This window comes from Pteropus vampyrus, unplaced genomic scaffold (genome assembly GCF_000151845.1).
Source record: "Pteropus vampyrus isolate Shadow unplaced genomic scaffold, Pvam_2.0 Scaffold381, whole genome shotgun sequence".
In the NCBI taxonomy this organism is placed as follows: Eukaryota; Metazoa; Chordata; class Mammalia; order Chiroptera; family Pteropodidae; genus Pteropus; species Pteropus vampyrus.
The window spans coordinates 446,553-472,508 of NW_011889162.1; the positions used below are offsets into that span (position 1 = coordinate 446,553).

Genomic DNA, 25,956 nt, shown 5'->3' on the forward strand with positions numbered 1-25,956 from the left:
ACCGAGCTTCGGTGGGTCCCACCGTTTCAGACTCCTAGGACACAGATTTATCTGCGTTTCATCAAGTATGAAAAAATATATGGATGCAGGGGTTTCCGGCCATACCCCCCAAGTCATTCAGCTGCCTCCATTAATGTCAGCAGGCTCATAAATTTCTCTTGCATTCTAAAGAGAGCAGCTTGTGCCACTGCACAGAAGCCTCCAAAAGTGTCACTTGCTGCCTATAAATTCACTTACACTCAATAAAGGCAATTGGCTGCACATGGACTTAATTACCCGGGTCTTGGGGAAACTGAGGGGCGCATCGTTTCTCAAAGGAGAGGAGGCGCATGTCTCGGTGGCACACCACGCTACGCGGTTTATTCGCGGACGTCGCTCCTTATTAGTGGGGCGTTACGGCAGTTACCACTCAGGACAGACGCTTCCTTCTTGATTTCGAAGCACGGTCTCTGCTCAGGCTTGGCTCCCGCAGGAACCGCTCCGCATAACCCGTGCTCACTTTTGTTTTATTAAAAGGAACACTGCATTACTGATTACGCACATAGCTGACTATTTGGATTTTGGTTACTCTTCTGTGGAGAATATGATACGTGTGCATTATTTTAACCTTTCTGCCTTATTTATTTGTATAGAGAAATTCATAGAAATTAGTAGAAAATTAATTTGCATAGAAAAATTAATACCCAGGCAAGAGCCTCACTTTAAGAAGGAATGCAAAGATGTTTTTCCGTTCGGTAGGCCACCATCCGTTTCTCTTCATGGACCCATAGTTCAAAACTCCAGGCGTCGCTCACCCACCAACTTCCTGACTTAAAGGGGTGAGTCACCCCCCTTTCTAACTCGAGTCCAGAAAGTGCAGGAAAGCAGAGGAGGAAAAGGGTAAGTTAGCGACACACGCACACGTGTACGTTTTAAACTCATCTCTCATGTGCTACTTTCAAAAATAAGGCATCTTTTATGAACGGCAACAGAGTGAATTACAGAAAAGGGCAACTTTAGGGCATGAGGTTAATTCTGCAGATTCTCGGACCTCATTCGATCAAGTGGGAAATACACATTCATGAAACACGGAGGCATGATCATCTCTGTGTGTCTAATGCGACACATACGTGTTGACATATGTCGCCCGGTGACACAGAAATTAGGAGTGTCCCAAGACAAACCAAAAGGCTCTGCATCCAAGGAACGGTCTGTCCTCTGTCCCAGAGTATTCGGTACCATATAGGAAGTGGCTCCGAGGTCATCTGACTTTCCCAGTTAATGTGACCTCAGCGGAGTCAGTCGATGAGGGTGCTTCCACATGTTGGGGATAACAGCGGGTTTTGCTTATTCCATGGTGTTCTGCCACTCCTCACGGTGACGCCCTCCACTTGCCCACTCCCCTGGAGGGTGTGCAGAGGGTGGCGGTGCCTCGAGCCCGAGGTGGCTCGAAGTTCGATCTCGGGACCAGGGGCGTCAGCAGCCCCCGAGAGCTTGTTAAAAATGCAAACTCTGCACCAAAAACACAGGCAACGACAGCAAAAACAGACAAGTGGGACTCCATCCAACGACAAAGCTTCCGAAAAGCAAAAGAAACAAAAAAAATGAAAAGGCGATGCATAGAATGGGAGAGCGGATTGGCAAACCACGTACACGATAAAGGGTCCACATCCAAAACATATAAGGGACTCCCACAACTCTGCGGCAAAAACAGACAAAACGAAGCAATAATAACCCGATTAAAGACGTGGGCAAAGGAACTGAAGAGACGTCTCTCCAAAGACATACGAACGGACAAGGGCATGTGAAAAGATGTTCAAATCACTAATCATCGGGGAAATGCAAATCAAAGCCACAGGGAGACGGCACCGTGCACCTGTTAGGACAGCCGTTCCCGCGGCCCCCGGGGCCGAGGGCGTGACGAAGAGGGACCTGTGCACTGGGGGCGGGAGTGTGAACTGCCACAGCAGTTATGGAAAACAGCGTGGAGGTTCCTCAAAAAATGTCAAACGGAGCTACCCGCCATCAGGCAATTCCACTGCTGGGCATTTACCCAAAGGAAAGGAAGTCAGGACCTTGAAGAGTTAAATGCGCACTTTAAAATAACAGAAAAAATATCTGTTGGTCTCTGCCCTGGCTCCTGGCAGAGCTCCTAAAACCCTTGGAACTCCCGGTGACAGGAGTGTCTTCGGCTCTATCGAGGTGAGGCTTGGTGCTTGGTGGGCTGCCAGATGGGGGTGGTCACCAGAGAGACTGAGCCACGGTTCGAGGCTAGGAGATTTCGACCCCGCCCTCCTCCTCGCAGGGGGATGGGGTGGAAATTGAGTTAATGCTCAAAAATGGAAGTCACGGAAACCAACCATGACTACGTGAGGAAGCCTCCAGAAAGAGCCCCAAAGTACGGTTCCGAGGGCTTCCTGGCTGGTGAACACGTGGAGGTGTGGGACAGCTGTGTGGGGGGGTGATGCCTGGAGAGGGCGTGGGGGCCCACACCCCTTCCCACACGCCTCGCCATGTGAGCCGCTGTAGCAAATGATCAAACCCAAGGGGGTTGTCATGGGAACCCTGATCTACAGCCAATCGGGAGGAGAGGTGACAGCCTGGCGTTTGTGATTGGCATCTGAAGTTGGGGGCCACGTGGCCTATCTCTAGGCAGTGTCAACAGGGCGCTGAATTAGCTGGTGTCACAGAGAACCGCTCCAGGTGTGAGTAACGGAGAAACACGAAGAGGAAGAGAGGTTTCTCCTCCACACACCCGCGTTCACTGCGCCACCCTTCACGACAGCGAAGATGTAGAAAAGACGTCCACGTCTGCCGACAGATATGCGGATAAAGAAAATGTGGTGTGTGCACACGCGGAATATTATCCAGCCATGAGAAGGAGGAAATCCTGAAATGTGTGACAACGTGGATGAACCCAGAGGACTATACGCTCAGAGAAATAAGCCAGACACAGGGGACAGATACCGCGTGGTTCCGCTTATCCGGAGAATCCAGCGGTCATCCTCGTAGAAGCAGACTGTAGAACGGTGGCCGACAGGGCGACCAGGGAGGGGCCAGCAGGGAGGGACTATTCACAGGGTACGAAGTGTCAGTTGTACAGACCATAGTCCTGGAGACTGACCACACGGCATGAGCCCGTGGCTAATAACACTATTGTCTGCATAGTCATGTGCCAAGAGGGTGGACCCCGTGGTAAGTGTTCTTAACGCACACACACCAAACAATGATTCGACAAAGAGAGACAGGCCCGCACCAGCTCCCGTGTGAGGACCAGACGCTCGCTTCCCCAGGATGACCGTAACTGACGTTCCGCCTCACTCCGAACACACCGCCCGCCCTCGGCGCATCTCTGCTGGCTGCCTGGGGCCCCCTGGCCGGTGGGTCCGGTCGCTCTGCCCACCTGCGGATGAGTTCTGGTGCTCTCCGGCGTGAACCCCTGGATTCCTAACCTGGCATAAACTGGGCGGGGGAGGGGGAAGGGTGAGACGAGGGGTCTGTAGGTCTCCCCAAGTCCGCGTACCTTAAAATGACAAAGCCCAACTCGCCAAACTGGACACAAAAGAATGAATTCTGCAGCATTTAAGTTACATCTTAATTTTTAAAATGAAAAACAACGGCACAACAAAGCATTCCGAGACTTCTAGAAAGAATGCACGCTCGCAGGCAACATGTAGACACCCCGCCCCGCCCCGTCCCGCCCCCCGCTTGGGGCTAGAACCACATTGCGCAGCGCCTGCTTGCTGTCTGCCTACCCTGTTATTATCCGGTCAGCTCTACCCGCCCCTCACAGCCCCCCGCCCCCGGCCACCAGCCAGTCCCTCCCATGACTGGGCCAGGCAGCATTTTTAAGACACCTACAGATGTGAATAAAAGACCCCAGACCCAGGAATAAAAACTGCAAACTGCATGTCTGAGAACGTGACGGCCTTCCTGCACACGCGTCACCGGAGCTGTAGCATGTGCCACACACTGTTCCAAGGGCTTCACAGGTATTAATCTGTCATCTGCCTTGAGGGAGATGCTGTTAGTATCCTCATTTTAAGATGAGGCAGTGGGAGCACAGAGAGGCTAAGTAACCCGTCCAAGGTCACACAGCAACTGCTAGAGAAGGGGTGTGAACCCAGGCAGCCTGGCTCTCCTCCTGCGTGTGTGGGGGGTGTGTGTGGGGGGGGTGCACACGCGTGCGTGTGTGTAGGTGGCATGTGTAATGTTTTTTTAATTATGGCTAACATAATAGGTGCCATCACAAGATTAAAAGGCGGTAGCATTTTAATTCCCAGCCAGGCCCGCCTGCGAAGGGTAAAGGCCCCCAACCCCAAGGCTTCCTCTTCGTCATCACTTCTGATGGATTCCATGTTGGCTGAAAAAATGGGATAAAACTCCTTAATTCACATCGACTTCAGCTTCCTGACGATGACATGGACTAAGAGCAGCCTGCGGGACGGGGAACGCCACAGGCCAGTCCCAGAGTTGTCGCCTTCTTTGGGGGTGTCTCTTTCTCTGGACGTCAGGCATAGTTCTGACAAGTTAAGTAACAAAACATAGGGGGTTGGGAGGATGGCAGTGCTGCCTGACAGGACACTTTGCGAAGACCCGAAGGCCTGGGGTCAGCCCTGGTTTCCGGAGCTGACAGGCACTCGGTGGCTCTGACCGTGAGGGACACAAGGAAGGTACCGGTGCCTGTCCAGGGGCAAGGACCCACAGGCCCACAGACTGGCTGTGGGGAGGCGCCCCTGGGCTTTGGGGTGCCCCTCGTCACCCTCAGGGATTGGAGGGGAGGTCACTTCCAAGACCCCTTGATGATGCTTTAATATGACGCTTGTTGACGGATCTTATAACTTAAGTGACAGTTTATGACAGGTCCTAAGTCAAAAGAAATAGCCAGTGAAGCAAGATATTTTTTAAAAACCAGTGTCCCCATGATGGCACCATCCAATATGGTAGCCACCGACGACATGTGGCTATCAAAACTTAAATTTAAATTCATTACAAACAAAAACCAAAAAACAAAACCAGCTCTTCAGCGGCCCCACCCGCTTTTAAGTGCCCAGCAGGCAAGTGTGGTAGGTGGCCGCTCTGCTGGACGTTGTGACTCGAGACCCTCTCCACCACCTCAGAAAGCCTGACCAGGCAGCGTTGGTCCCGAGCAATGCGCACCCGGGCGCTGTGGCTTTGACCAGAGATGCCATCGGTGGGTGAGGGGGGACAGTGCTCACCGCTGGGTTATTGCCAGGGTGTGGCAGGCTGAAGAACAGCCCCCGAATACGGGGTCTTGCCCCCCGGAGCCTGTTAATATCACCTTATATGGAAAAAGGCTCTTCGCAAAGGCAATTAAATTAGGGACCGTGAGACAGAGATCATCCCGGATTATGACGGCCCTAAATGCCGTCACGAGTGTCCGCATGAGAGAAGTACAGAGGGACATGTGATACACACAGAAGGCAGCGGGGAGGCCATTTGACCACAGAGGTAGATTTTGGACTGATGTGGCCACAAGCCAAGGAACGCCGGCGGCCTCCAGGAGCCCGAAGAGGCGAGGCCCCGTCTCTCCTCTAGAGCTCGTCGGGGGGCTGCCGTCCTGCTGACACCCTGATTCCAGAACTGTGAGAAAATGAACCTCCATTGGTGTAAGCCACCAAGTTTGTGGTCACTTGTTACGGCAGCCACAGCAAACCGATCCAAGGGTTACGTTAGTTACTGTGTAAAGCACTTAGAATTCCTGGCACCGAGTAGGTGCTCAATAAATGTTAGCTATTATTGTTGTTTTAAGTTAATGCGCCCCTAACGTATCCAGTCGCCACATGGTTCTAATTCCGAGGGAGGCCGCGCTGAGCTCTGGGCAATGAGTCCCGCCTCCGAGGCGGGGGTCCAGGCGTATCAGAGGGACCGACGTCAAGGGGAGGACATTGGTGCCTGAAGGACAAACGAAGCTCCCGCAACTGAAATCGCATTTCTAAGGCTGCAATATTTGGCAAAAGTAGCTATTTCAAACAGTTCACCTTTCTATAGGACAATAAACACAAGTGTCACACTCTCCAGAAGATGCTAGGCCCTGGGAGCATAAGTGTGAAGCACAGGCAAACAGGAGGGTGTAAAGGTGACACTCGCTGACAGCCTGGTGTCCCTTTGAGACATGAGAGTGTGACTACTGGACGGGCAGGAAGTGGTAGCTACGTCTCCACCATGACTATACATCCAAGAACGTCCCAGAGAATCAACGGAAAAACCATTAGAACTAACTCGAGAGTTTGGTTAGGTAACGGCGCAAATTATATAAAAGCATACACTTAACAATAACAGAAAAAGACATTTGGAGAAAGTCTTATTTAAAAGAAGAAAAATACTTATAAAATTCATAAGCTCAGCAAAAAGCTCGAAGGCCCGTCTTTTACTTGCGTGCTCATTCAGTCTCCATGGCTGCAGAGGCTGTTACTGTCTCTCGCAGGTGGCCTGGACGAGGCTTGGAGCAGGGGACCCGGGGCCCAGGGCCAGCCGGGGTGTGGCCAGCAGCAGCAGCAACCGGGCAGTGGGTTCTTAATAACCGTTTTATTTCTCTCCTGTTTTTTTGTTTTTTTTCCTCTCTTTCTAGCATTCTTACAGGCCAGTTAAAAAAATAAAAGGCCAGTGACAACTGGGAAGAAATTTCTGCAATAATATGTCAAAAAAGCTTTAGTATCAGTAATACATCCCGGTAACATTTTGGAGAGCACTTCAAAAAAGACATTACAAAGGGAAGCAGATAAATGACAGGGCAGTCCCCAGAAGAAATGCTATTGACAAAAATACAAAAGATTCTTCCACCCCCCCCCCACACACACATTAATAAAATAAATACAAATTAAAAGATTGTTAAGATAGAATTTTTCTCTTGTGAATATGACAAAAGCTTAAAGAGTTAATAAATTCGTTAACTAGTGCTTCCGTGCGATAGAATGTTAAGTGACCATTAAAAACCTCTTTTGGAAAATATTTTCAGGACATGGGAAAATCCAATGTTAAATTTTTAAAAATTTGAGAAAGGATACATAAAAACGTAATCAAAATATATATGATAAAAAAGACTGAAATAAAATTTAGCAAAAAATTTAATAATAGTTATCTCCGTATACTAAAATTATAACTTTAATTGCCTTCTTTAAACTCCTCTATCTCACAAATTTTCTATAATGAGCAAATGTTACCTTTAACATCAGTAAAAAAATTCCTTTAAAATAATTAAAAATTGGCTTAAAGAAAAACAAATCCTAAAGAAAACAAAACAAAAACAAAACCCCAAAACCTACTATAACTCCTTTTGGTAACTGTAAGTATTAATTAAATAATGAGCTAAGAATAAGCATTCTAACTGTGGGAGTGTATGTGAATCATAACTTCTAGAAATTTCTTAAGTTGTCATTGTGTGCCCTCCTGGAATTTAGCCTGAGGACCGCTCATATTTCATGTTTCAAAAGACAATATTTGCTTTTTATTTGTCTTTGATTTAAAAAAGCAAAAACAACAACGAGAAAAGGATTTTTATCAAAGTCGATCAGATAAACGTAACCCAATTATGAGGATAAAGTCGCCCTCGACCTTTCGCTACTTCATAAAGAGGAAGCGCCTCGTCTCCGTGACTCACATGCAGCAGGCCCGTGGGAGCCGCTCTGACTGGGCCTGGAACGGGCAGGTCACAGCCCCAGGGACTGGCCAGCCGGGGCGGGTCTTCAAAGGGAACCAGGGGGGCGCGGAGGGGGAGGGGCGCTCCCCGGTGTCATCAGGGCCCGCAGAGGTCTCCCATGATCCACCCCCACCCCCAGCACCTCTGGTGGGCAACTCCCACGGCTCCCTAGCCCACAACGAAAAGACGATTTCCCAGAGTGCCACGCGGGCGTTGCATTGGTCTACTTTTTAAAATTTTGGGTGTTTTAAAATGTTTATTTTGGACGATCCCACATTCATTGCTTGTCTTCCTTCTAAAATATTTTTAACTAGGCTTTTTACTATAGGAATAATACTTATTGGGGAAAAAAAAAGACTTGGAAAGTACGGAAGAGTATAAATGAAAGGTGACGTCCCTCGTCTAGGTCCCAGACATAGCTGTGTGTTTCCAGTGTCCCTTCCAGAGATTTTCCAGGCACACGGAAACATATAAAGAGTCAGACGTGTGTATAAATACACAGGTACATACGCATGTGTATGTATGCATATATTTGGGATTTTAATTGTACACAGAGCTTTCAACTTAGTTTTGTCACCTAAAAATAAACTGGATCTTAACATGTAAGAATCCCGTCACTTAGAGGAAATACATCTGTGGACACCTGTTCTCTGAAGTGCTGTGGACAGGGAGGAAACTTCCGGATAATAAAAGCTCATGAACCCAGTTCATCTTCATTAACTGTGAAAATCAAGGTTTTCATTACAACCGACGCAATTTAATCAGAAGACAGGTCACTGGAAACACGCCTTTCTACCTAAATTCTCCCGATCACGCAAAACCATCCCGAGTCTGTGTCCTCCAGACACGACAGTAATCGGACGAGGAGGATGGGCGGCCATGCCAGGAGCTGGCTCGATTCTCGCAAACGCGCGGGGTTTGGGCACCGCTGTTCACAGCACCCCGCGTCGCGTCTGAACGGGACTTGTCAGTCGTGCTGGGGAGGGGGCACGTGAACGAGGAGATGGTCACGATAAATAAAGTAGAGTGATAATGGCCTAGCACACAGGCACGAACTCTGCGTTTCCTGGCATCCTTGTGAAGTGCTATGAGTCGTGTCCTCTGTCGCAGCTGAGAAAACTGACCCATGAGACATTAAACCACTTGCTCGAGGCCACACGGCTATTTCTCGGGAAGCCAGCCTCCAGTCCGTTTCCTTAATCGTCGTGCAAACGGCCTGGAGGAGGACCGGGGAGGCCCGCTGTTCAATTTCAGGGGGTCAGAGATGCATTATATGGATCGCATTTTTCAAAGAGGTATGTCCTCAATTCTTGGCCCCGACATTTCACTTTTCTAAAATGAAGCCGGAAAGCCTCGTGAGTCCGTAGGGATGAGCTTCCGGGCGCGCACACACACAGGGGGCTGGGGTGGGGGGCACCTGCACGCATGCGCACTCACCTGCACTCGATGAACCAGTGCCGGATCTGGTCCTGCAGGTTCTCCTTCATGTCCGGGCCTTCCACCACCTTGAGGTCTCCCTTGATGGTAACCATGGCTTCTTTGTAGTCTTCCTCGTGCTTTATCTGCACCTCGTTCCGCAGGCAGGTCACCTTTTCAGCCTGGATTATCGTGGCACTGACTTCATCGAACAGAGGAGGTGGATTCTGGAAAGATGAGCCCAAAGGTTAGAGGTTACAAAGGACACGCAGCTGGTGAAAAACAGTAAGCGCTAATGAATTACGTCGCCATCTTCCTTGGAGTCTTACCAAAGGCGGGTAAGAACCTCATGAAGAACACAAGAATCAGGAAAATCTGAAAATGTGACTCACCACAACAGCGGGGCGTGCGGGGAGGGGAAGACGGGGTTCACTCCACACCGTTTCCCAGAATCTGGGCGGTAGGGGTGTGTAAGTTTGCTTGAAAAATGCATTTTCAGTAAACCTTTAAAAAAGATCAGACAGAAAGTAAACCTTTCCCCAACATTCTTGGTTACTGGGAGGACAAAGACTATAATGTAAGAAAGTATTTGAAGCAAGTTAAGAGCTGGTGAAAAGTTCAAGTGCTCTCGTTTCAAGAAAGACGACACCCAAATCAGCTCTGCAAACATCTATTGTTAAAGACCTCTGAAGAAGGAAATGCACAGCTGACTCGAGGCAGTCGCTGTGAGATCTGTCTTATCGTTAGGGTGATCGCCCTCAAAATCCGCAGATCGGCACGTCGGCAAATGTCTGGCGGTCGACTGCCAACCGACTGCATCCGGCAAGCGAAAACATGAAATAATGTTGAGTCGGAATTCCTTTTCTTTAAAATCCCCGAGAAACGCAGCTGGGAAAGAGCAATGCACGACAGAGCAGGGAACGATGTCAGATCGTCTATAAAAGTGCTACGTTGTGGGTTTGGACAGAAAGAACTAATAGGGGCTTGGAGAGAGGAAACGCGAATGTGGCTTGCGGTGCTGGGAATCACAGCTTTGCGAGCGGGAAGACAGTTCCCCGTCACAGGAAGGAGTGACAGTTCCCCGTCACAGGTAGGGGTGACAGTTCCCCGTCACAGGAAGGGGTGACAGTTCCCCGTCACAGGTAGGAATCCTGAGCTCCAGGGAGCGCAGGGATTCAGCCCGGGTCATCTAGTAAATAAATAAAAGGCAAATTCAGCGGATTTTTATGAGCTGGACTCAGCCCATAATGACTTATGAGAGCCAACTGATAAATTTTCAGGAATGGCGCGAGCTGGTTTTTAAACACAGCCGTCTTAGAATGCTAAACTATATAAACTTATAATTAAATTATAAGAAAACTAAAGATGATCAATACGAAAAGCTCACTGCTTCCCAGCTGTTTTTACTGGATGTTACTATCACCTGTGCTCCTGACATCGCGTGAGTCCGGTGTATCTCAGCGTTGAAAATGTCACGTGATGGTGTGCGACTGTGTGTATCTTCCCCACTGTGTTTACTTGGGGTAGTAGCTTGAAGTTGGCTACGGTGGGAATGTTTACACCATGCACATTAGCAAATGCTGTAAGTCAGGGCTCCATGTATTGTTGGGGTTTGACTGTATAGACTTAAGGAAGTGGCAGAAAATAATAATGCAAATAAACATAAAAATGCGCTATGTCTATATCAGTTACATTGTGACTAGCACAAAACATTGAGGAAATGTTCTAGTATTAAAAGCTGTAACTGATTCAGCAAAGGACTGCCCGGCCTTAGAAAATGATGACTGAGTGACGTCCTGGCGTACACTTTCCATCCTATTCAATAATGCAAATGAAAATATCGATCAATACTCATATGAGAACTACATTTATTTATCGTTGCACCCACAGGCTGACGACAGATACAAGAATTCAGTAAAACTCAAGGAAAGTGTTTTGTGAGAATCGACAGGCTACGTGAAATTTGCAACAGAGTATTGCCTATTTCGTGATTTGTAAATCGTGTGTACACATTTTTACATCAATGAAATGATATATACATACGTTTTCCCTCAAGCCAGCCAGGGTTCAGCATCACCAGCACAGCACTGGGCACAGCCAAGACCAGAACCCAGTTGTCCTAGAAAGTCCTCCCGTCACTCATCTGCACCTCTGGTCACCTGCACCCTGCCCACAGCCCACCTTCTGGGAACCTTCCTTCCCACGGAGGCTATGTGGTATGGGATGGTCAGAGAGCCCTCAGAATCTGGGGCAAAGCTGACCTCACAAGACTTTTGTCGAATCCGAAGCATAAAAGGAATCTCCTCTTCTCGGAAACGGGGACAGGGTAAGTCGTGCCACTGAAGGGGAGAGAGAACGTGGCTGCGGGTGACGGGGAGGGGCGAGTTGGAGGACGAGCGATCCCAACACCCGCATCCACCTCGCTGGCTCCCAGCCTGGGTTTGTGCCCCAGGGACCTTGTCAGTCGGGTGAAGCCTACGGATTTCTCAAAATAATGTCTTCAAATGCATAAAAATAGAACACGCAGGTTGATAAAGGAAACCAATTCTACTGACACACGGCTCTGTCTGGTAACGCTTAGCCTGGGGTCGCGGGTGACTGGCAGGAAGATCGCAGAGGTAGAGTGCCGTGTTCCTCACGTCGTAGCCTGGATTATCGTGTACCTGTCAGCGACATGACTGCAGCGTTGACCCGTCACCTGGCTTAAGTGGTATCTGTCGGGTTTCCCCCTCTAAGGTCCCTGTCCCCAGCCCCCGCCCCACACTGTCCTCTTTGGAAGGAAGTCGCTACGCATGGCCCCCTTTAAGGAGTGGGGAGTCAGGCTCTCTTCTTTGAGGAGAACTGAAAATTATATGGAATTCTTCTGTACAGAAGATTTGTCTCTTCTCCCACACTTATTAATTGATTAAATCATTTCTTTTCAGCAGTACGGACGCGTGGATATTTCTTTTTCACTTTGGGTTATAATCCAATGCTACTTGACTATTTCGCTGTTCAGATTGTCCCAGTTCTGGTCCTTGAGAGTCAGCTCCTGTGCCGCTTCGAAAAACCTCCATCACTGTGTGCGTGTTTGTTTTACACGTACATGATCTAAACGACTTCAAGTCACTGCCTCCTCGGTTGCTTCCTATTTCCCCAATCCGAGAACGTGACTATTGGAAAAGGCGAGTCTCTCCAGTAGACGTTGGGAAAACTGGATACCCACCTGCAGGAGGATGAAATGGGCCCCTTATCTCACACCACATACGAACAGCAAATCGACACAGGTTAAAGACTTCACGGCGAGACCGGAAACCATCGCAGTGCCAAAGGAAAGCGGCCGAAGCTCCTCGGCGTTGGCCTTAGAAACAACTTTTTGGATGCGATACCAAAAGCATAGGCGACAAAAGCGAAAACAGACCTGTGAGATGACGTCAAAGTTAGAAACGTCTGCCCAGCAAAGGAGACAATCGATGGCGTGAAGGGGTAGGAAAAACTCCAGGGGACCCTTGAACAACGCCGCCTGCGTGGCCTCCGGAGGGTCGAGAGCTAAGCAGAGGAAGAGAGCTGTGGCCTCCCCGCTGGGAACAGACTTTCTCTCCATCCCCCTCCGGAACAGGATGGCACTGGCACCCCACCATCCAGAAAGCCAGATAACCGTGCGCCCACCCCGCCCAGTCAGCCAAAACTCCCGGACCCAGCTGTTCCGTTCCTTAAAAGTTTTCAGCATCAATATGTTTTGAAGTTTCTCTCTCATCAACAGCACGTAACTAGATTAAAAAAAGATGCAATCTGAGAATTATAGAAAAGAGAAATTCATTCATTTACAGGGATAAAATACTTAGAGCTAATCCTGCCAGTTTATGTTTTCTAGCTAAAAAGCATAAGATGGCAAGAAGTCTTCTTTTCCTACTTTTTATTGGGTTTATGGAGTGAGCTTTGTGCGTTCTTGACGTGTAGTGGTTTAGAAATTACGGATCTTATTTTTAATCCGCCAGTTATTCTTAAAAATTCAACATGTCAACACCCATATTTCTAACTTCGTCTAGAATCGATCAGCACCTACGCAGTTCCTGTGAGCAAGTCTAGGACCTCTGCCTGCATTCGCTCTTCTTCTCCCAAACTTTCACTCTATAATCACAGATTGAGATTAATTTTTTCAATCGGTAACTATTTAAATCTAACCAGGAGCTGCTCTGGCTTCTCTGTTTACTCTTCGTCTTGCATTCAGTTTTCATTTTGCTGAAGCATGCCCTTGAGTGTAGCTTTCAGAGTGGATACGGTCACCCACACATATTCTAAGTACTTTCATTTCTAAAATGTCTTCCTTTGGCCCCTCCCACTTGCATGGCAGTGGGGTGGCTACCCTCGAGGATACTTTTAACATTCAGAGCTGCCAGGGACTAGCTGACAAATTTATCGTTGTTCCTTTGTAGATGGGCCGTTACACTCTTATCATGACTCACGCTTGGAGTTTTGAAAGTTCACTGAAATGTGTCTAGGTGTGGGCGCTTCTTCATTCATCGTGTTCTCCCTTTGATGGGTTCATTAAATATAAAGAATTTTGTCTTTTCCTCTGCAATTTTCCCTTCTATTCTTTTTCTTCATTTCTCTCTGGTAACAAATATTAGATAAATGCCAGACCACCGTTTTCGCATTTTCCATCTCCCCTTTACCTATTTGTAATAGGTTATAGTTTTCTTTAGTTTTATCTCCTAGGACTGATTTGGCTCTCGGTTATGTCCATTTATTATCTGAATTTATTTATAAATTTAAGGAGGTTATCATTTGGTTTGCCATTTTGATTTTTAATTTTCCCAGATTTTTCCCTAATTTTATATTTGTTCTTTTTTGTTTTTAGTAGTCCCTTTGGAGAATTTTTTTTTTTTTTGAGAGGCAACATATCCTCAAATATACTAGTGAGTTATTTTCTACAAGTTCTCCTTTTTTCCCCCTCAAAATTCTGAAGTGGTTTTAAAAAAATACAGATTCCCAGTTCCATCCTGTGTGTGAGGAGGAACCGGGAAACTAGCAGTTCTGGAAAATCTTCAGACGATTCTGATAATTACTCAGGTTTGAGGAAATACGAACTGCTCTAGAGAAGAGTCTTGTAACCTACAGCCGACCAGTCAAAACTGAGTCACTGGATGTTTTTGTAAATAAAGTTTTATTGGAACATAGCTGTGCCCATTCATTTACATACCATCTGTGTCTATTTTCATGCTACCATGACGACGTTGCCTAGCTGTCACAGAGACTGCACGGTCTACAAAGCCTAAAATAATGATGAGAAAGTGGGAGGAAGAGGAGAAAGAGGCAAGGGGAGGGGGAGCAGTTGTTTAAAAAAAAAGGAATCAAAGAAGATGATGCAGGTATCACTTCCTGAGCCCCCACTGTGCACGCTCACGCTACAGAAACCACCTCTTAACCCGCACGGCGATCCAGCCAGGCAGTATCATCGCATAAGGATGTGGAGCCAAACGGCTAGTTGACGTTCCCAAATTCACACAGCCGGCAAATGGCAGAGGCAGGAAACAGGTCCTAGAGTATCTGAGCCGAAGCCATGCCCTGGGATGTCGGGGCCGAACGCCTGGGGTTAAGCGTCGCCTCAGCCACTTGCCACCTCTGTGAGTTCCTACGGGCACTGACTCCCTTAACGCCTCGTTCCCTCCTCCTTATGCCGGGAGCAGCGTTGGGCTGTGAAGATTGAATAATGGGACCCTCTCCGTAAAGCCCTGTGTGAGGCCTGGCACCGAGCGAGAGCTCAGAGCACCCCTGCTGTGGTGGCCAGCGTGATGGCACCAGCTGCATCGACACGGAGCGGGACGGAGCCCAGGAATGGCAGGGAGCTGCCTCGTGCAGAAAATTCCAAGGATAAGAGGAGAGCATTGAAGTCTATTTCAAAAGCTGCGAAACAAGTATATGACAAAACTCGAGGCCTTATTTACAAAAGACATTGGCAAAACTCTGAATTTAAATCGATTACTTGGAATAAAAAGATCATCTGACTCAATTCATGTCGTATGCTAAAATAAGTTCCAAATGGACGAAGCAGTGAAATGTAACAAGCATGTCACACACACACTAATACACACACAGACACACACACACGATCTCCAAGAAACACCTAGGAAACCCTGGGAGTGATTTCTCAACTTGAATCCACAATCCAGATGCTGTTAGAAGGCAGCGCCCACTTAACGACATAAAGTCAAATGAAGAAGATGAAAAGAAAATCGGACGTGATGGTTTTACACGCGCATCAGAAAGACCGAGGAAAGCCAACTGCCCCAGTTCAGAACAAAGAGACCACATGACTTTTATGTTAGGGAAAAACCCCCCGAAAACTCCTTTAAAAGCGAATCTAGAATGAGAACTATAGAATGACTTTCAAGAGCGACATTAAAGACGAACTCTGAGTCACCTGGCCAGTTACCGCGTTCCTGGCTGGAAACCCACCCCTCCCTCCGGGGCCTACGCTCCTAACTCTTAACTTCCACATTTAGGAGATGAGCTTTCCTTAGAGGCCAGTCTCCTTCTAAAATATACTTTCAAGAAATCTTACTTTTTCTCAAAAAAATAAATAAATAAATAGAAAATCGCCCCACCCTACAGGTGCTCAAAGGCATGGCTTTATAGCATGTATTCGGCGGCCAAATAATGAGGTAGGCATTTCCTTTATTTAATCACTTAAAAAAGTATCCAGTTTTTAAATCTCCCAGGTAATGTTTTTCATTCCTAATGTTTACATTTTAAATGGATGAAATGAAGTTAACAATTCTTTAGATACGGAATTTTATCTAATCTCTCCAAGAACTCTGTTAAAGACCATCCTTTTCATGAATGTGCTGAAATGGATCTCTATTACGAAGGGCCCGAATGTCTTCGTCTCCCGATTATGCGTAAAATCGCCCGGAAGTCGGGCGTTGGCATGGCGGCTCCCTTCTTGGGCAAGCCCCCACGTGGTCCTGCTTCTTACGGTGATTTGTCGCAAACGTCTTTTGTAGATGTACACACACGAACCACATTTGCGCTGGACCTTTCCCGTTATCCCTAAAAACGAAGTCATGAGTAGGTGACTGTGATTTGTGTCCATCAATAAGGGGGTATGAAGAGCGCAGCTAGAGTCCTAATGCTTCCACCATCTTTGAGTGAGACAGAGAAATCTCTCAGGTCAGACTGGGATCTCACCATAACCCCGCTGACGCGGTCCTCTGTCCCCACGCTCCTTCGCTAGAGTGCTTCACTCATGTGCGCACCCATCTTTGAGGTGGAAACGAGGACGTGACATCCCACTGAGCAGGCGAGGACACTGGGGCTCACAGCTAGATGACTTCCCCAAGTCATCTGCGTTAAGGAAGAAGCCGCTGCGGGGCTCCCCGACTGCTTCGGCTCTGTGTTCCTCCTGTCCTGTTAACACGTGTGTCCTCACGCGTGCTTCTCGATATAGACTTTCTTTGACGAAAACACATTTGGGGCCATTTGGAGCTTCCTTCTCCAGTTGCTTCTGAATTTAAAGGTCATCGTACATTATGGTCGTACATTAATGAGCAGTTTCTCCTTTGGGCTAAAATGTCTTTTCCTTTTTAGCAACTTTGGTCACATGGAATTCAAATTTGTGAACTCACCGCATAAACAGCAACTCATTTAGAAATAAATTACGAATATTAAGGGGAAATAGAGAACACGATAATATACAATATATTGAAATACATCAGCTGTAGAATAATGCATCTTAATGAAGGCTTCCCATGTGAATAAACCATTATATTTACAAGCTTTCTACAGCTAATGACCCGGAACTAGATAACGAAACCTACGTCTATGGCGAGGTCCTCTGTCAGCAAAAATATACATATTAATAATTGATGTTGCTGTAAAAACAGGACATAAGATGATGCTTCCCGGGTTTGTGGGGAAATAGGACTCTGTGGTCCATTAACTTAAAATGCTTATCTAATGTTTCATGGGCTTTGTCTTTAAAAATCCATGTTCAAATTAGTGAGATAAAATGGGCATTTGTCCACATGGAAATCTGTTCAATTTATCAGTCACAAATACACTTGCAAATAAGTGATTTAACGAGGGTGACTTTGTCGTCCTCGTGGGGGGTTCGGTTTCTTCGCCGTGCGTGGCTGTCCCTGAAGGCGAAGCCAGCAGCAAGGGGGAGGCGAGCATCTAATGACCACCCTGTGGGGTCCCTTGCCGTCCTTGGTGGCAGAGATTAATTAGCCCCGGCCGCCCCCTGAAGGCAGCGCGTGCATCGGGAGGCCATCACCCTCAGCTCGTCCGGCCAGGTCACCTGCCTCGCTGATCCTGCCCATGAAATGAATGCCCCACGCTGTGGGTGAACTGCCCCTGAGTGGGTCCATTTTAAGATCGTGTGTCTGTTAGTTTATGAGAGTAAGCCATTTTGTTTCATCATTTCATTTCAGAGTGATATATCTGCATTTATAGATCTGTGTTTATCCAAATCCACCTCCTCATAAAGACGAAGCCAGCAGAAGTGGAGGAAAGATCATGTGGAGACTCAGAGCCGGTGGTTCTGTCTACGCTCACAAGTCTTTATTTTAGGATGCCACAGTTTTAGTGGGTGAAAAACCACTAAAGAACACCAAATTTTCAACTCCATTCAGACTAATTTCTAAAAATATTTCAGTGGTTTTAAAATGCACTTAATTGGGACAGGGGCTGGAACACAGTCTCGTTGAGCTTATAATTGATTAGCGGTGGAAGCTTAGCCTGCTACTTGTGTGTCCTTTCTTTGAAAATGCTTTAAAATAAACCCTTCGATGGCACTTCCAGTTTGCGAGGCACTATTTCAAGCGGTTTACAAATACTTACTAACTTATTCCTCATAGTAGCCCGAGGCGTAGGTGCCGTTATTATTTGCTTTTTATACATGAGCAAACTGAGGCACAGAGAGGTCGAGGCGCCCGTCCGGGGTCGCACGGCCGGAGTGGCAGGCTGGTCCTGGCACTGAGGCGTCCGTTTCTGGACTCTGCTTTGCTGTTTCTCTCCATCGGCGGGCTTCTTCTGACTGAAACCATTTTGTCTGGAAACGGTTTTTAACGGGTACTATTGATCGCACCTTCTAAAAAGCACGCGTTTGTGATTTTACATGATGTTGCTGCTCTGCCTCGCAAAGAGGCTGCCCGGCTGCCTCTCCTCACAGCAGGGCACGGCAGACTGTTTTTCTGCACCTTGCTAGCATTGTGCCATTAACCTTTTTGATCCCGGCTCTTCTCGATGGGTAAAAATGGCCATTTAATAAGCATTTCTGAATCGTGAATGAATGGTGCGAACATCTAAGCCCAGGATTAGAAGCCACTGGAAGAAAAATAACAGCTAACGCTTCTCGGGTGCTTACTGCGTGCGATTCGTCAGACGCTATTTGAAACGCTTTGCAGAGATCGGTTTCTTTAAAACTTAACTCTGTGAGCAAAGCGTGATGACGATCTCCATTTTGCATACGTGGACATCACGGCACCGAGAAGTCAGGTTACCAGACAAGTTCACACAGCAAGTAAACGGCGAAGCCAGAATCTGAACCTGGGCTGGCTCCAGAGTTCATGGTCTCAACCACTTAGAGGACTTTGTACTGGGCCTTAATCTGAGATAAATCAGACAAATTTCCTGCCTTAAGATGTGGAGTAAAAATACTGGGACCAGGAGACAAAAGGGAGGATAAGGAAAAGAATTCTTTTCATCGTTTAATCTCTTTTTTTTTAAGAAAAAAATTTTTTTTTATCCCATCTACCTCCCCCCCTCCCCTACATCTCCTGGTAACCACTAATCACTTAATTTCTGATGACCTGGAGACCTGGCACAAGGAACAAACAGGACAATCACAATAATAAAAACAACTTAAAATTAAACTAAAGGTTCCCAAGTCACTGGATTGTAAAAACCCAAATAATGCAAAAGAAAATGGTAACTTTTCCTTTTTTCCCCCCAAACCGCTTGCAGTGGACTTTTGAAACCGCAGAGATTATTCAGTGTCATCAGTGGAGCCCTGGCCTCCTTGCTGAGCCTAAGGGCCTGTCACACACACCTGTGCCGGGATCACCGCTTATCCCGGTATGCAAACGCCCTCTGGCACAGCGCACGCAGTGTGCGTGTGTGCGGGCAGCACCTGCCACCTTAACAGCCCTCCCCGTGCCACTGGATGAGGCAGCTGCACATTAGACTCAGACCTGCTGCTCCAACACCACGGCTAATGAATCTCAGCAGCAAATAATAAAGGCCCAAATAGGACACATTTTGAAATCAGTGTGGCCTGCACGTTTTATGCTACAACTGACTTTGAAATATTTCGTGTTTTGTTACAGAAAAGTTGATCATGCTTGATAGTTTTCCATGGTAGGAAATCATTCGGTTGTCATGACAACGTCCTGTAATGTTCCAACATGATCAACATCAGCCATCGTTCCTGGAAGTCCTTCTCACAGCTCTGCAAAATCGGTAGCCCTATTCTGCTCTTACGAAGAAGAAACTGAGGCTCAGAGAGAGGGGAGGTATGTGGCTCGAAGTCCCCCCGCTGCCCACATGGTAGATGGGCACACATTCCCGGCTGGCCCCTGGGCACCTGCTTCTTCCTCAACAAGGCGGAGCAAAGCCTTCAAAGAGCCCGTGCGTTGAGACAGGCACGCCTTTGCAGGATGCCACCTCCCCCGGGACACTCACGGAACGGCTCTTTTGTATTTAAAATATATTAACAAAACTAAAGCAAAGCAAAACGAAACCCCGTAAACAGTGGTAAATTCGTCTTTTTGAGAATAAACTTATATCTAGAAACAATCAAATGTCATTTAAAGACGAATATAATGAATAATACGCATGACCGAGTTGGATGACATGGTTTTGGCTGAAACTAAAATGTGATCATTAAAGAGCGTTTCATTTTGATTCTTTGCTCATTGTGGCTTGGATGGCCACTCCCCGTGAACATGCTGACCGAGGGCACGGAAGCGCAGGACACTGCACACCGCCTTCCCAAATGCGGCCCGGAAGGCAGTGCTCGCTGGGTGCCCAAGCTCCTACTCGGTTTTGGGTATTCGCTTAATAAGAAAGAAGTCTAATTTACTGACCAAAGAATAATCTGGCATGAAGCTTGTTTCATGTCAGGATTTGAAAGTGAGCAGGGTTTTATGGTGCTTCGAGGATTCGGTTGATGCATTTCAACGTGACAGTTCTTTCTCTTTAATAAGCACCCTCCCCCCCACTGTTCATTATAATGCAAACATTGATAGCTTCGGGGTAACATAAAATATATGATGGTCATGACTGCAGGACACATTATTTCGAAGGACCCGCGGAAGGAAATGTATTACATTCATTAAGTTTCCTTCCTTGATCCACTCCGTTGGCTGTGCCAATTAAAATGACTGCACATGAATTTTTAGAGTGCTGTTTATTTTCCTTTGTAGATTTTAGAATATAAATATTTAAAATGGCAATATCGAAAAAATTTATATGACAATGGCAAGAAAAACATTTGGTCAGGAATTAAAGGCATAATGATGTTTCTTGCTCTAATTCTGGTTTCAGTGACTCACCAGTCACCCCTGGAAATGTGCCAGGCTTCCAATAAAGACACAAGCTCAGTTCTGATCAGATAAGTCAGTGGTTTCTACACGGGCGTGATACGACAACATGAATTAAAGGAAAAATGAAAACTTAAAATGAGCGAACAATATCTTAATTAGTGATAGAGTGAAAAATATATTAGACCGAAAACATTTCTTAGACTTGGGTAATTTATTTTTATGGTTATCAGTCAGTAAACACAAGATATCATTCTTTATAAATTGAATCCATATATTTCTCAACAGCGTAAAATTTCAATAACACGTGAATATCGAGAGGAGACGTACCAAAAAAAAAAGAAAAGCAAACTGGAGAAAGTCACATTTAATAAAAAACAGACAAACTGCTCACCATACTATCCAAATTCTGTATTGCTGAAAATAGACTTAAAAAAAAAAAAGTGAGCTGAGCAGATATAAACTACAAAGTAAAACAGAAAAATCATAGTCAGAAACATGTAATTTTATCTTCCTGTGGTATCGATGTAAGATACTAAGACCCCAGGATGAAGAAATGCCATCTGGCTGGTCCCTAAGCTCCTGGCGTGTGAACAGACTAGATGCTCAGTGAACGCAGGTGGAGTCGTAAGGAATCTGTTGAATCGAAATCGCTGCTGATGTAGACTTTCCCGTTACGCTTAGACCATTTTCAGTGGATCTGCTGCCTGCGAGTTTGATATTTAAAGTAGAAGACTGGAGGTGACTGTTGTTTTCATCGTTACATCATATGCCTGTGTGCCCCTTAAGGGCGGAACCGAGACACAGTGTCACGTCACGACCTATCCACATGACGTAGCCAACAAACGATCCGTGGATCGTAGGAGGAAAAAAAAATGGTAATATTCTATGGCCATCTGCTTTTATTTTTAAATGTGTAATTTTTTTCCCCAGCTAATGAAGTAACATTTAAGCATTTGGGAAAATATAGACAAGTATAGACAAAAAAAAATCTTCCAAAGTCCCACATTAAAAAAATGAACACTATTTGAATTCGGTACATTTCCCTTCTTTCTTTTGTATGTGCATGAATGTGTGTATTCATGTTTAGTTGAAACATAGTTATGTACAGTTCTAACTCCTGTATTTTCACTTTGAGCATTGTCATGTCATCGTAAATTAGTCACGAATATATGTTTTCAATGTTGGCAATTACCACATTAATGCAGGCCCGTCACCAATTATCTAACTAACTATATCTCTGTTCTAGAACACTAGCATAGCTACTTCCAATTTTCATGATTAAAAACAGCACGAGAAAACTTCCACGCACATAAATCTCAATTTCTGATGACTTCCTTAAGATAGAATTGGTGGTGAAGGACGTAAGTATTTTAACGGTCTTGTTGCAGCCTGCCAACGGTCGTTCAGAGAGGCTGAATTGATTTAACTCATGCATGAGAACAAGCATTGCGTAACACTCTTGTCAATAATTATAACTTGCAAAATCTTTTTTTTTTTTTTGTTGCATAAGGCAGACACAACTCGCCCTATTTCACCAATTCTTAGATGCATCTTTTTTTACAATTTAACATTTCTAAAATTAAGGATGGCTGTGTATTATAATGAAGGATGTTTTGGTTTATTTGACTAAACAATTTTTCTTTAATGGCAAATAAAAATCATGATGTATTTTACGATCGATAACATCTTAGATTCAATGAAATATTGTACCTCGTTTAGTTTTTAATTTATCTTTTTTGGGTTATTCGTGAATAATCATGATTTATGTAGAACCATTTCGGTATACATGTCAATGTTCCAGTAAATTTTTAAGAAACTGTGGCGAAAAACATATAACATAAAATTTACTATCTTAGCCATTTTTAAGTATTTCGCTTAGTATTAAGTATATTCACACTGTCGTGTGACGGATCTGGAGAACTTTTTCATTTTGTAAAACTAAAACTCTGTCCGCACTGAACAACTCCCTATCTCTTTCCCCCCCAGCCCTGGGGACTACCGTTCTACCTTGTTTCTGAGTCTGCCTACTTTAGATACCGCACAGAAACAGATTCACAGTGTTTGTCTTTTTGCGACTGGCTTATTTTACTTAGCACGATGCCCTCAAAGTTCATCCATGTCGTGGCCTGTGTCAGGATTTGCTTCTTTTTTATGACTGCATAATATTCCACCCAGTCATTTTTTTTTTTAAATTATAAAAATCTGTGACAGCTGGCAGAGATCGCTCACTCACTTGATTCTCATAGTGTGACTAAACAAACAGAAAATAAAAGATGGGCCGGCATCCCCAGGGATTTTCGAATCCCAAAATAAATGTTGACTTATTTTTGAAATTCAAAGATCAAAGGGAAAGGAAATCAAGAAACTAGGTGGTAAAGTTAAGGTATTTTTAAAATCGTATTTGCCACTCTGGCATGATTTATCATTTTTTAAAGACAATAAAGCCTGGATGTCACAACTGAGACTTTGTAAACGCGTGCGCAGTGACACGCTGCCCTTCACCAGGAAACCACGCTCTTGCAAGTGTCTGGGACGTGCGGGCGACTTCCTTCACCAAGCAAAAGAATTCGCACTTTCAAATCCGTGCTGATAACAGAGGCGGTGCACGGAAGCCTTGGGGATGCCGGGGTGCGGGGCCGGAGGACAACGTAAGGACTCTGGAACGGACTGTTTCAGAATATGCCATTGTGAAGTCGGTGACAATTACACAGCAAAACCCTGAATGTGGGAGTAAATTATGGTTTTTTCTGATATTAATAATATCACTGATAAGATATTTTAATTTAAGCCCTAAAATCTCAGAAAGGAAATTTTAATATTTGTATACAAGACATAAGGAAATGCGGCTTAGACAGTCGCGTTTATGGCCGACCACAGAGCAAAGGGACCCACAGGGCCTTCCGCTCTGCTCCGCGTCAGCCACAGGCTGGAGCTCATGAGATTTCTTTTCTCTAAAAGTAAGAATGGGCGCGCGATACTCGAAAATGTAACAAACGCAAAAAGAAAATAATAATATGAAAGGAACCATAACCATTAATTGGTAAAAAAGTATAAACTGCATTTGCTTTTTCACTTCTTGGTACCTGCTTCTCACTGGACCCAAAATAACACAGGGACTTTGAAAACCTCAGCATTCGCCACGGGGGCTGGTTATGCAGGTATTGGACCTCTTTGCTCAGTTTTGATACGTATACTTCCCTAGATAACCTCCGTTCAATATTTTCTAACTTATTACCAGAGTAATTCATATTATCTAATATTCTGTAAACCTGTCAGTGAGCATCTGTGGTTACGTACAGAGCATTTGTGTTTTCTTTCCTTCTGTTCTTGACCGGCCTCACCAGAGCTCTGTATGCGATTAGTATGTTCAAAGTCCCCGTCGTTGTATTTATCAATGTCACCATTTCAATATATTTATCTGGGCATGAGACACGGGGCGCCAAGCGATGTGGCTCGCCCCAGCGCCTCTAACTCAGTGCGGGAACGCGCCCCTCGCCCAGGAGGGGCTAGGCAGAGGGTCCTCCTCGAAGGCCTGGGGTTTGGCGATGCAGGTGACAGAGGGAAATGACCTTGCACAGGACCCGGGAGTCCCAACTCTCCTCACCTCCTGGCGCTCACGCCCGCCTGCGCTCCTGTCACCTGAGTGTGGCTGGGCCCTGTGACTTGCTTCTAACCAACCTGAACAGGCCACTCCCGCGGTCACCGCAGGGGATCCTAAGCATCCACTCGTTCCCTCGTTGGCTCTGGCGAACCACGTCGCCACATGGAGAGGCATGTACGGCCTGAAGCTGAGCGAAAACAGCCCTTCCATCTGATGGCCACCAGAGCTGAGTCCCGTCGGTGGCCACACGAGCCTGCACGCCGACCCTTCCCACACGGAGCCTCAGACAAGACCCCAGCCCCAGCCGACATCCGGGCTGCAGCCTGTGGGACCCCGGCCAGAAGACCCCGCTAAGACGTGCCCAGACTCCCGGCCCACAGGGACCAGAAGAACAAACGTGTATGTGTGAGCCGCCGGGTCTGCGGGAACACTGTCACCCAGCAGGAGATAACTAACCGATTCAGTAATCACACCATATCCATTAATTGGTAAAAAAGTATAAACTGCGTTTACTTTTTTACTTCTTGGTACCTGCTTCTCACTGGACCCAAAATAACACAGGGACTTTGAAAACCTCAGCATTCGCCACGGGGGCTGGTTATGCAGGTATTGGACCTCTTTGCTCAGTTTTGATACGTATACTTCCCTAGATAACCTGGGTTCAATATTTTCTAACTTATTACCAGAGTAATTCATATTATCTAATATTCTGTAAACCTGTCAGTGAGCATCTGTGGTTACGTACAGAGCATTTGTGTTTTCTTTCCTTCTGTTCTTGACCGGCCTCACCAGAGCTCTGTATGCGATTAGTATGTTCAAAGTCCCCGTCGTTGTATTTATCAATGTCACCATTTCAATATATTTATCTGGGCATGAGACACGGGGCGCCAAGCGATGTGGCTCGCCCCAGCGCCTCTAACTCAGTGCGGGAACGCGCCCCTCGCCCAGCAGGGGCTAGGCAGAGGGTCCTCTTCGATGGCCTGGGGTTTGGCGATGCAGGTGACAGAGGGAAATGACCTTGCACAGGACCCGAGAGTCCCAACTCTCCTCACCTCCTGGCGCTCACGCCCGCCTGCGCTCCTGTCACCTGAGTGTGGCTGGGCCCTGTGACTTGCTTCTAACCAACCTGAACAGGCCACTCCCGCGGTCACCACAGGGGATCCTAAGCATCCACTCGTTCCCTCGTTGGCTCTGGCGAACCACGTCGCCACATGGAGAGGCGTCTACGGCCCGAAGCTGAGCGAAAACAGCCCTTCCATCTGATGGCCACCAGAGCTGAGTCCCGTCGGTGGCCACATGAGCCTGCACGCCGACCCTTCCCACACGGAGCCTCAGACGAGACCCCAGCCCCAGCCGACATCCGGGCTGCAGCCTGTGGGACCCCGGCCAGAAGACCCCGCTAAGACGTGCCCAGACTCCCGGCCCACGGGGACCAGAAGAACAAACGTGTATGTGTGAGCCGCCGGGTCTGCGGGAACACTGTCACCCAGCAGGAGATAACTAACCGATTCAGTAATCACTACAATCACCCCAAAAAGGCGGCTCTATCGGCGCAAACCCATTCGCACAACCGCACACTAATAAATTCACGTGCACGCCGGCATCGACGGGGACGGCATCCGGCGCGCGACCCAGAGCCTGTTTCCGCATGTGGCGTGGTCCACGGATTCTCCCAGAGACCCGTGAACGGACGTGCCCCACTGTCTCCGGATCCCCCGGGGCAAGCGTCTGTGTCACACAGGTGACTCCATCGTCTTCAGTCACCGATCACT

At 46.8% G+C, this 25,956-nt stretch overlaps 1 protein-coding gene across 1 annotated transcript in view; it reads right to left on the reverse strand.

The window, feature by feature from the left end:
* LOC105305395 (IQ and AAA domain-containing protein 1-like) overlaps positions 1-25,956 on the reverse strand; it is a 61,012-nt gene that overhangs the window by 9,671 nt on the left and 25,385 nt on the right. The window contains exons 6-8 of the mRNA XM_011379990.2: positions 9,077-9,282; positions 3,383-3,441; positions 2,947-2,998 (exon numbers count right to left, since the gene is read on the reverse strand). Coding sequence (XP_011378292.2) covers positions 2,947-2,998; positions 3,383-3,441; positions 9,077-9,282 — 317 coding nt within the window. The remainder of the gene's footprint in view (positions 1-2,946; positions 2,999-3,382; positions 3,442-9,076; positions 9,283-25,956) is intronic.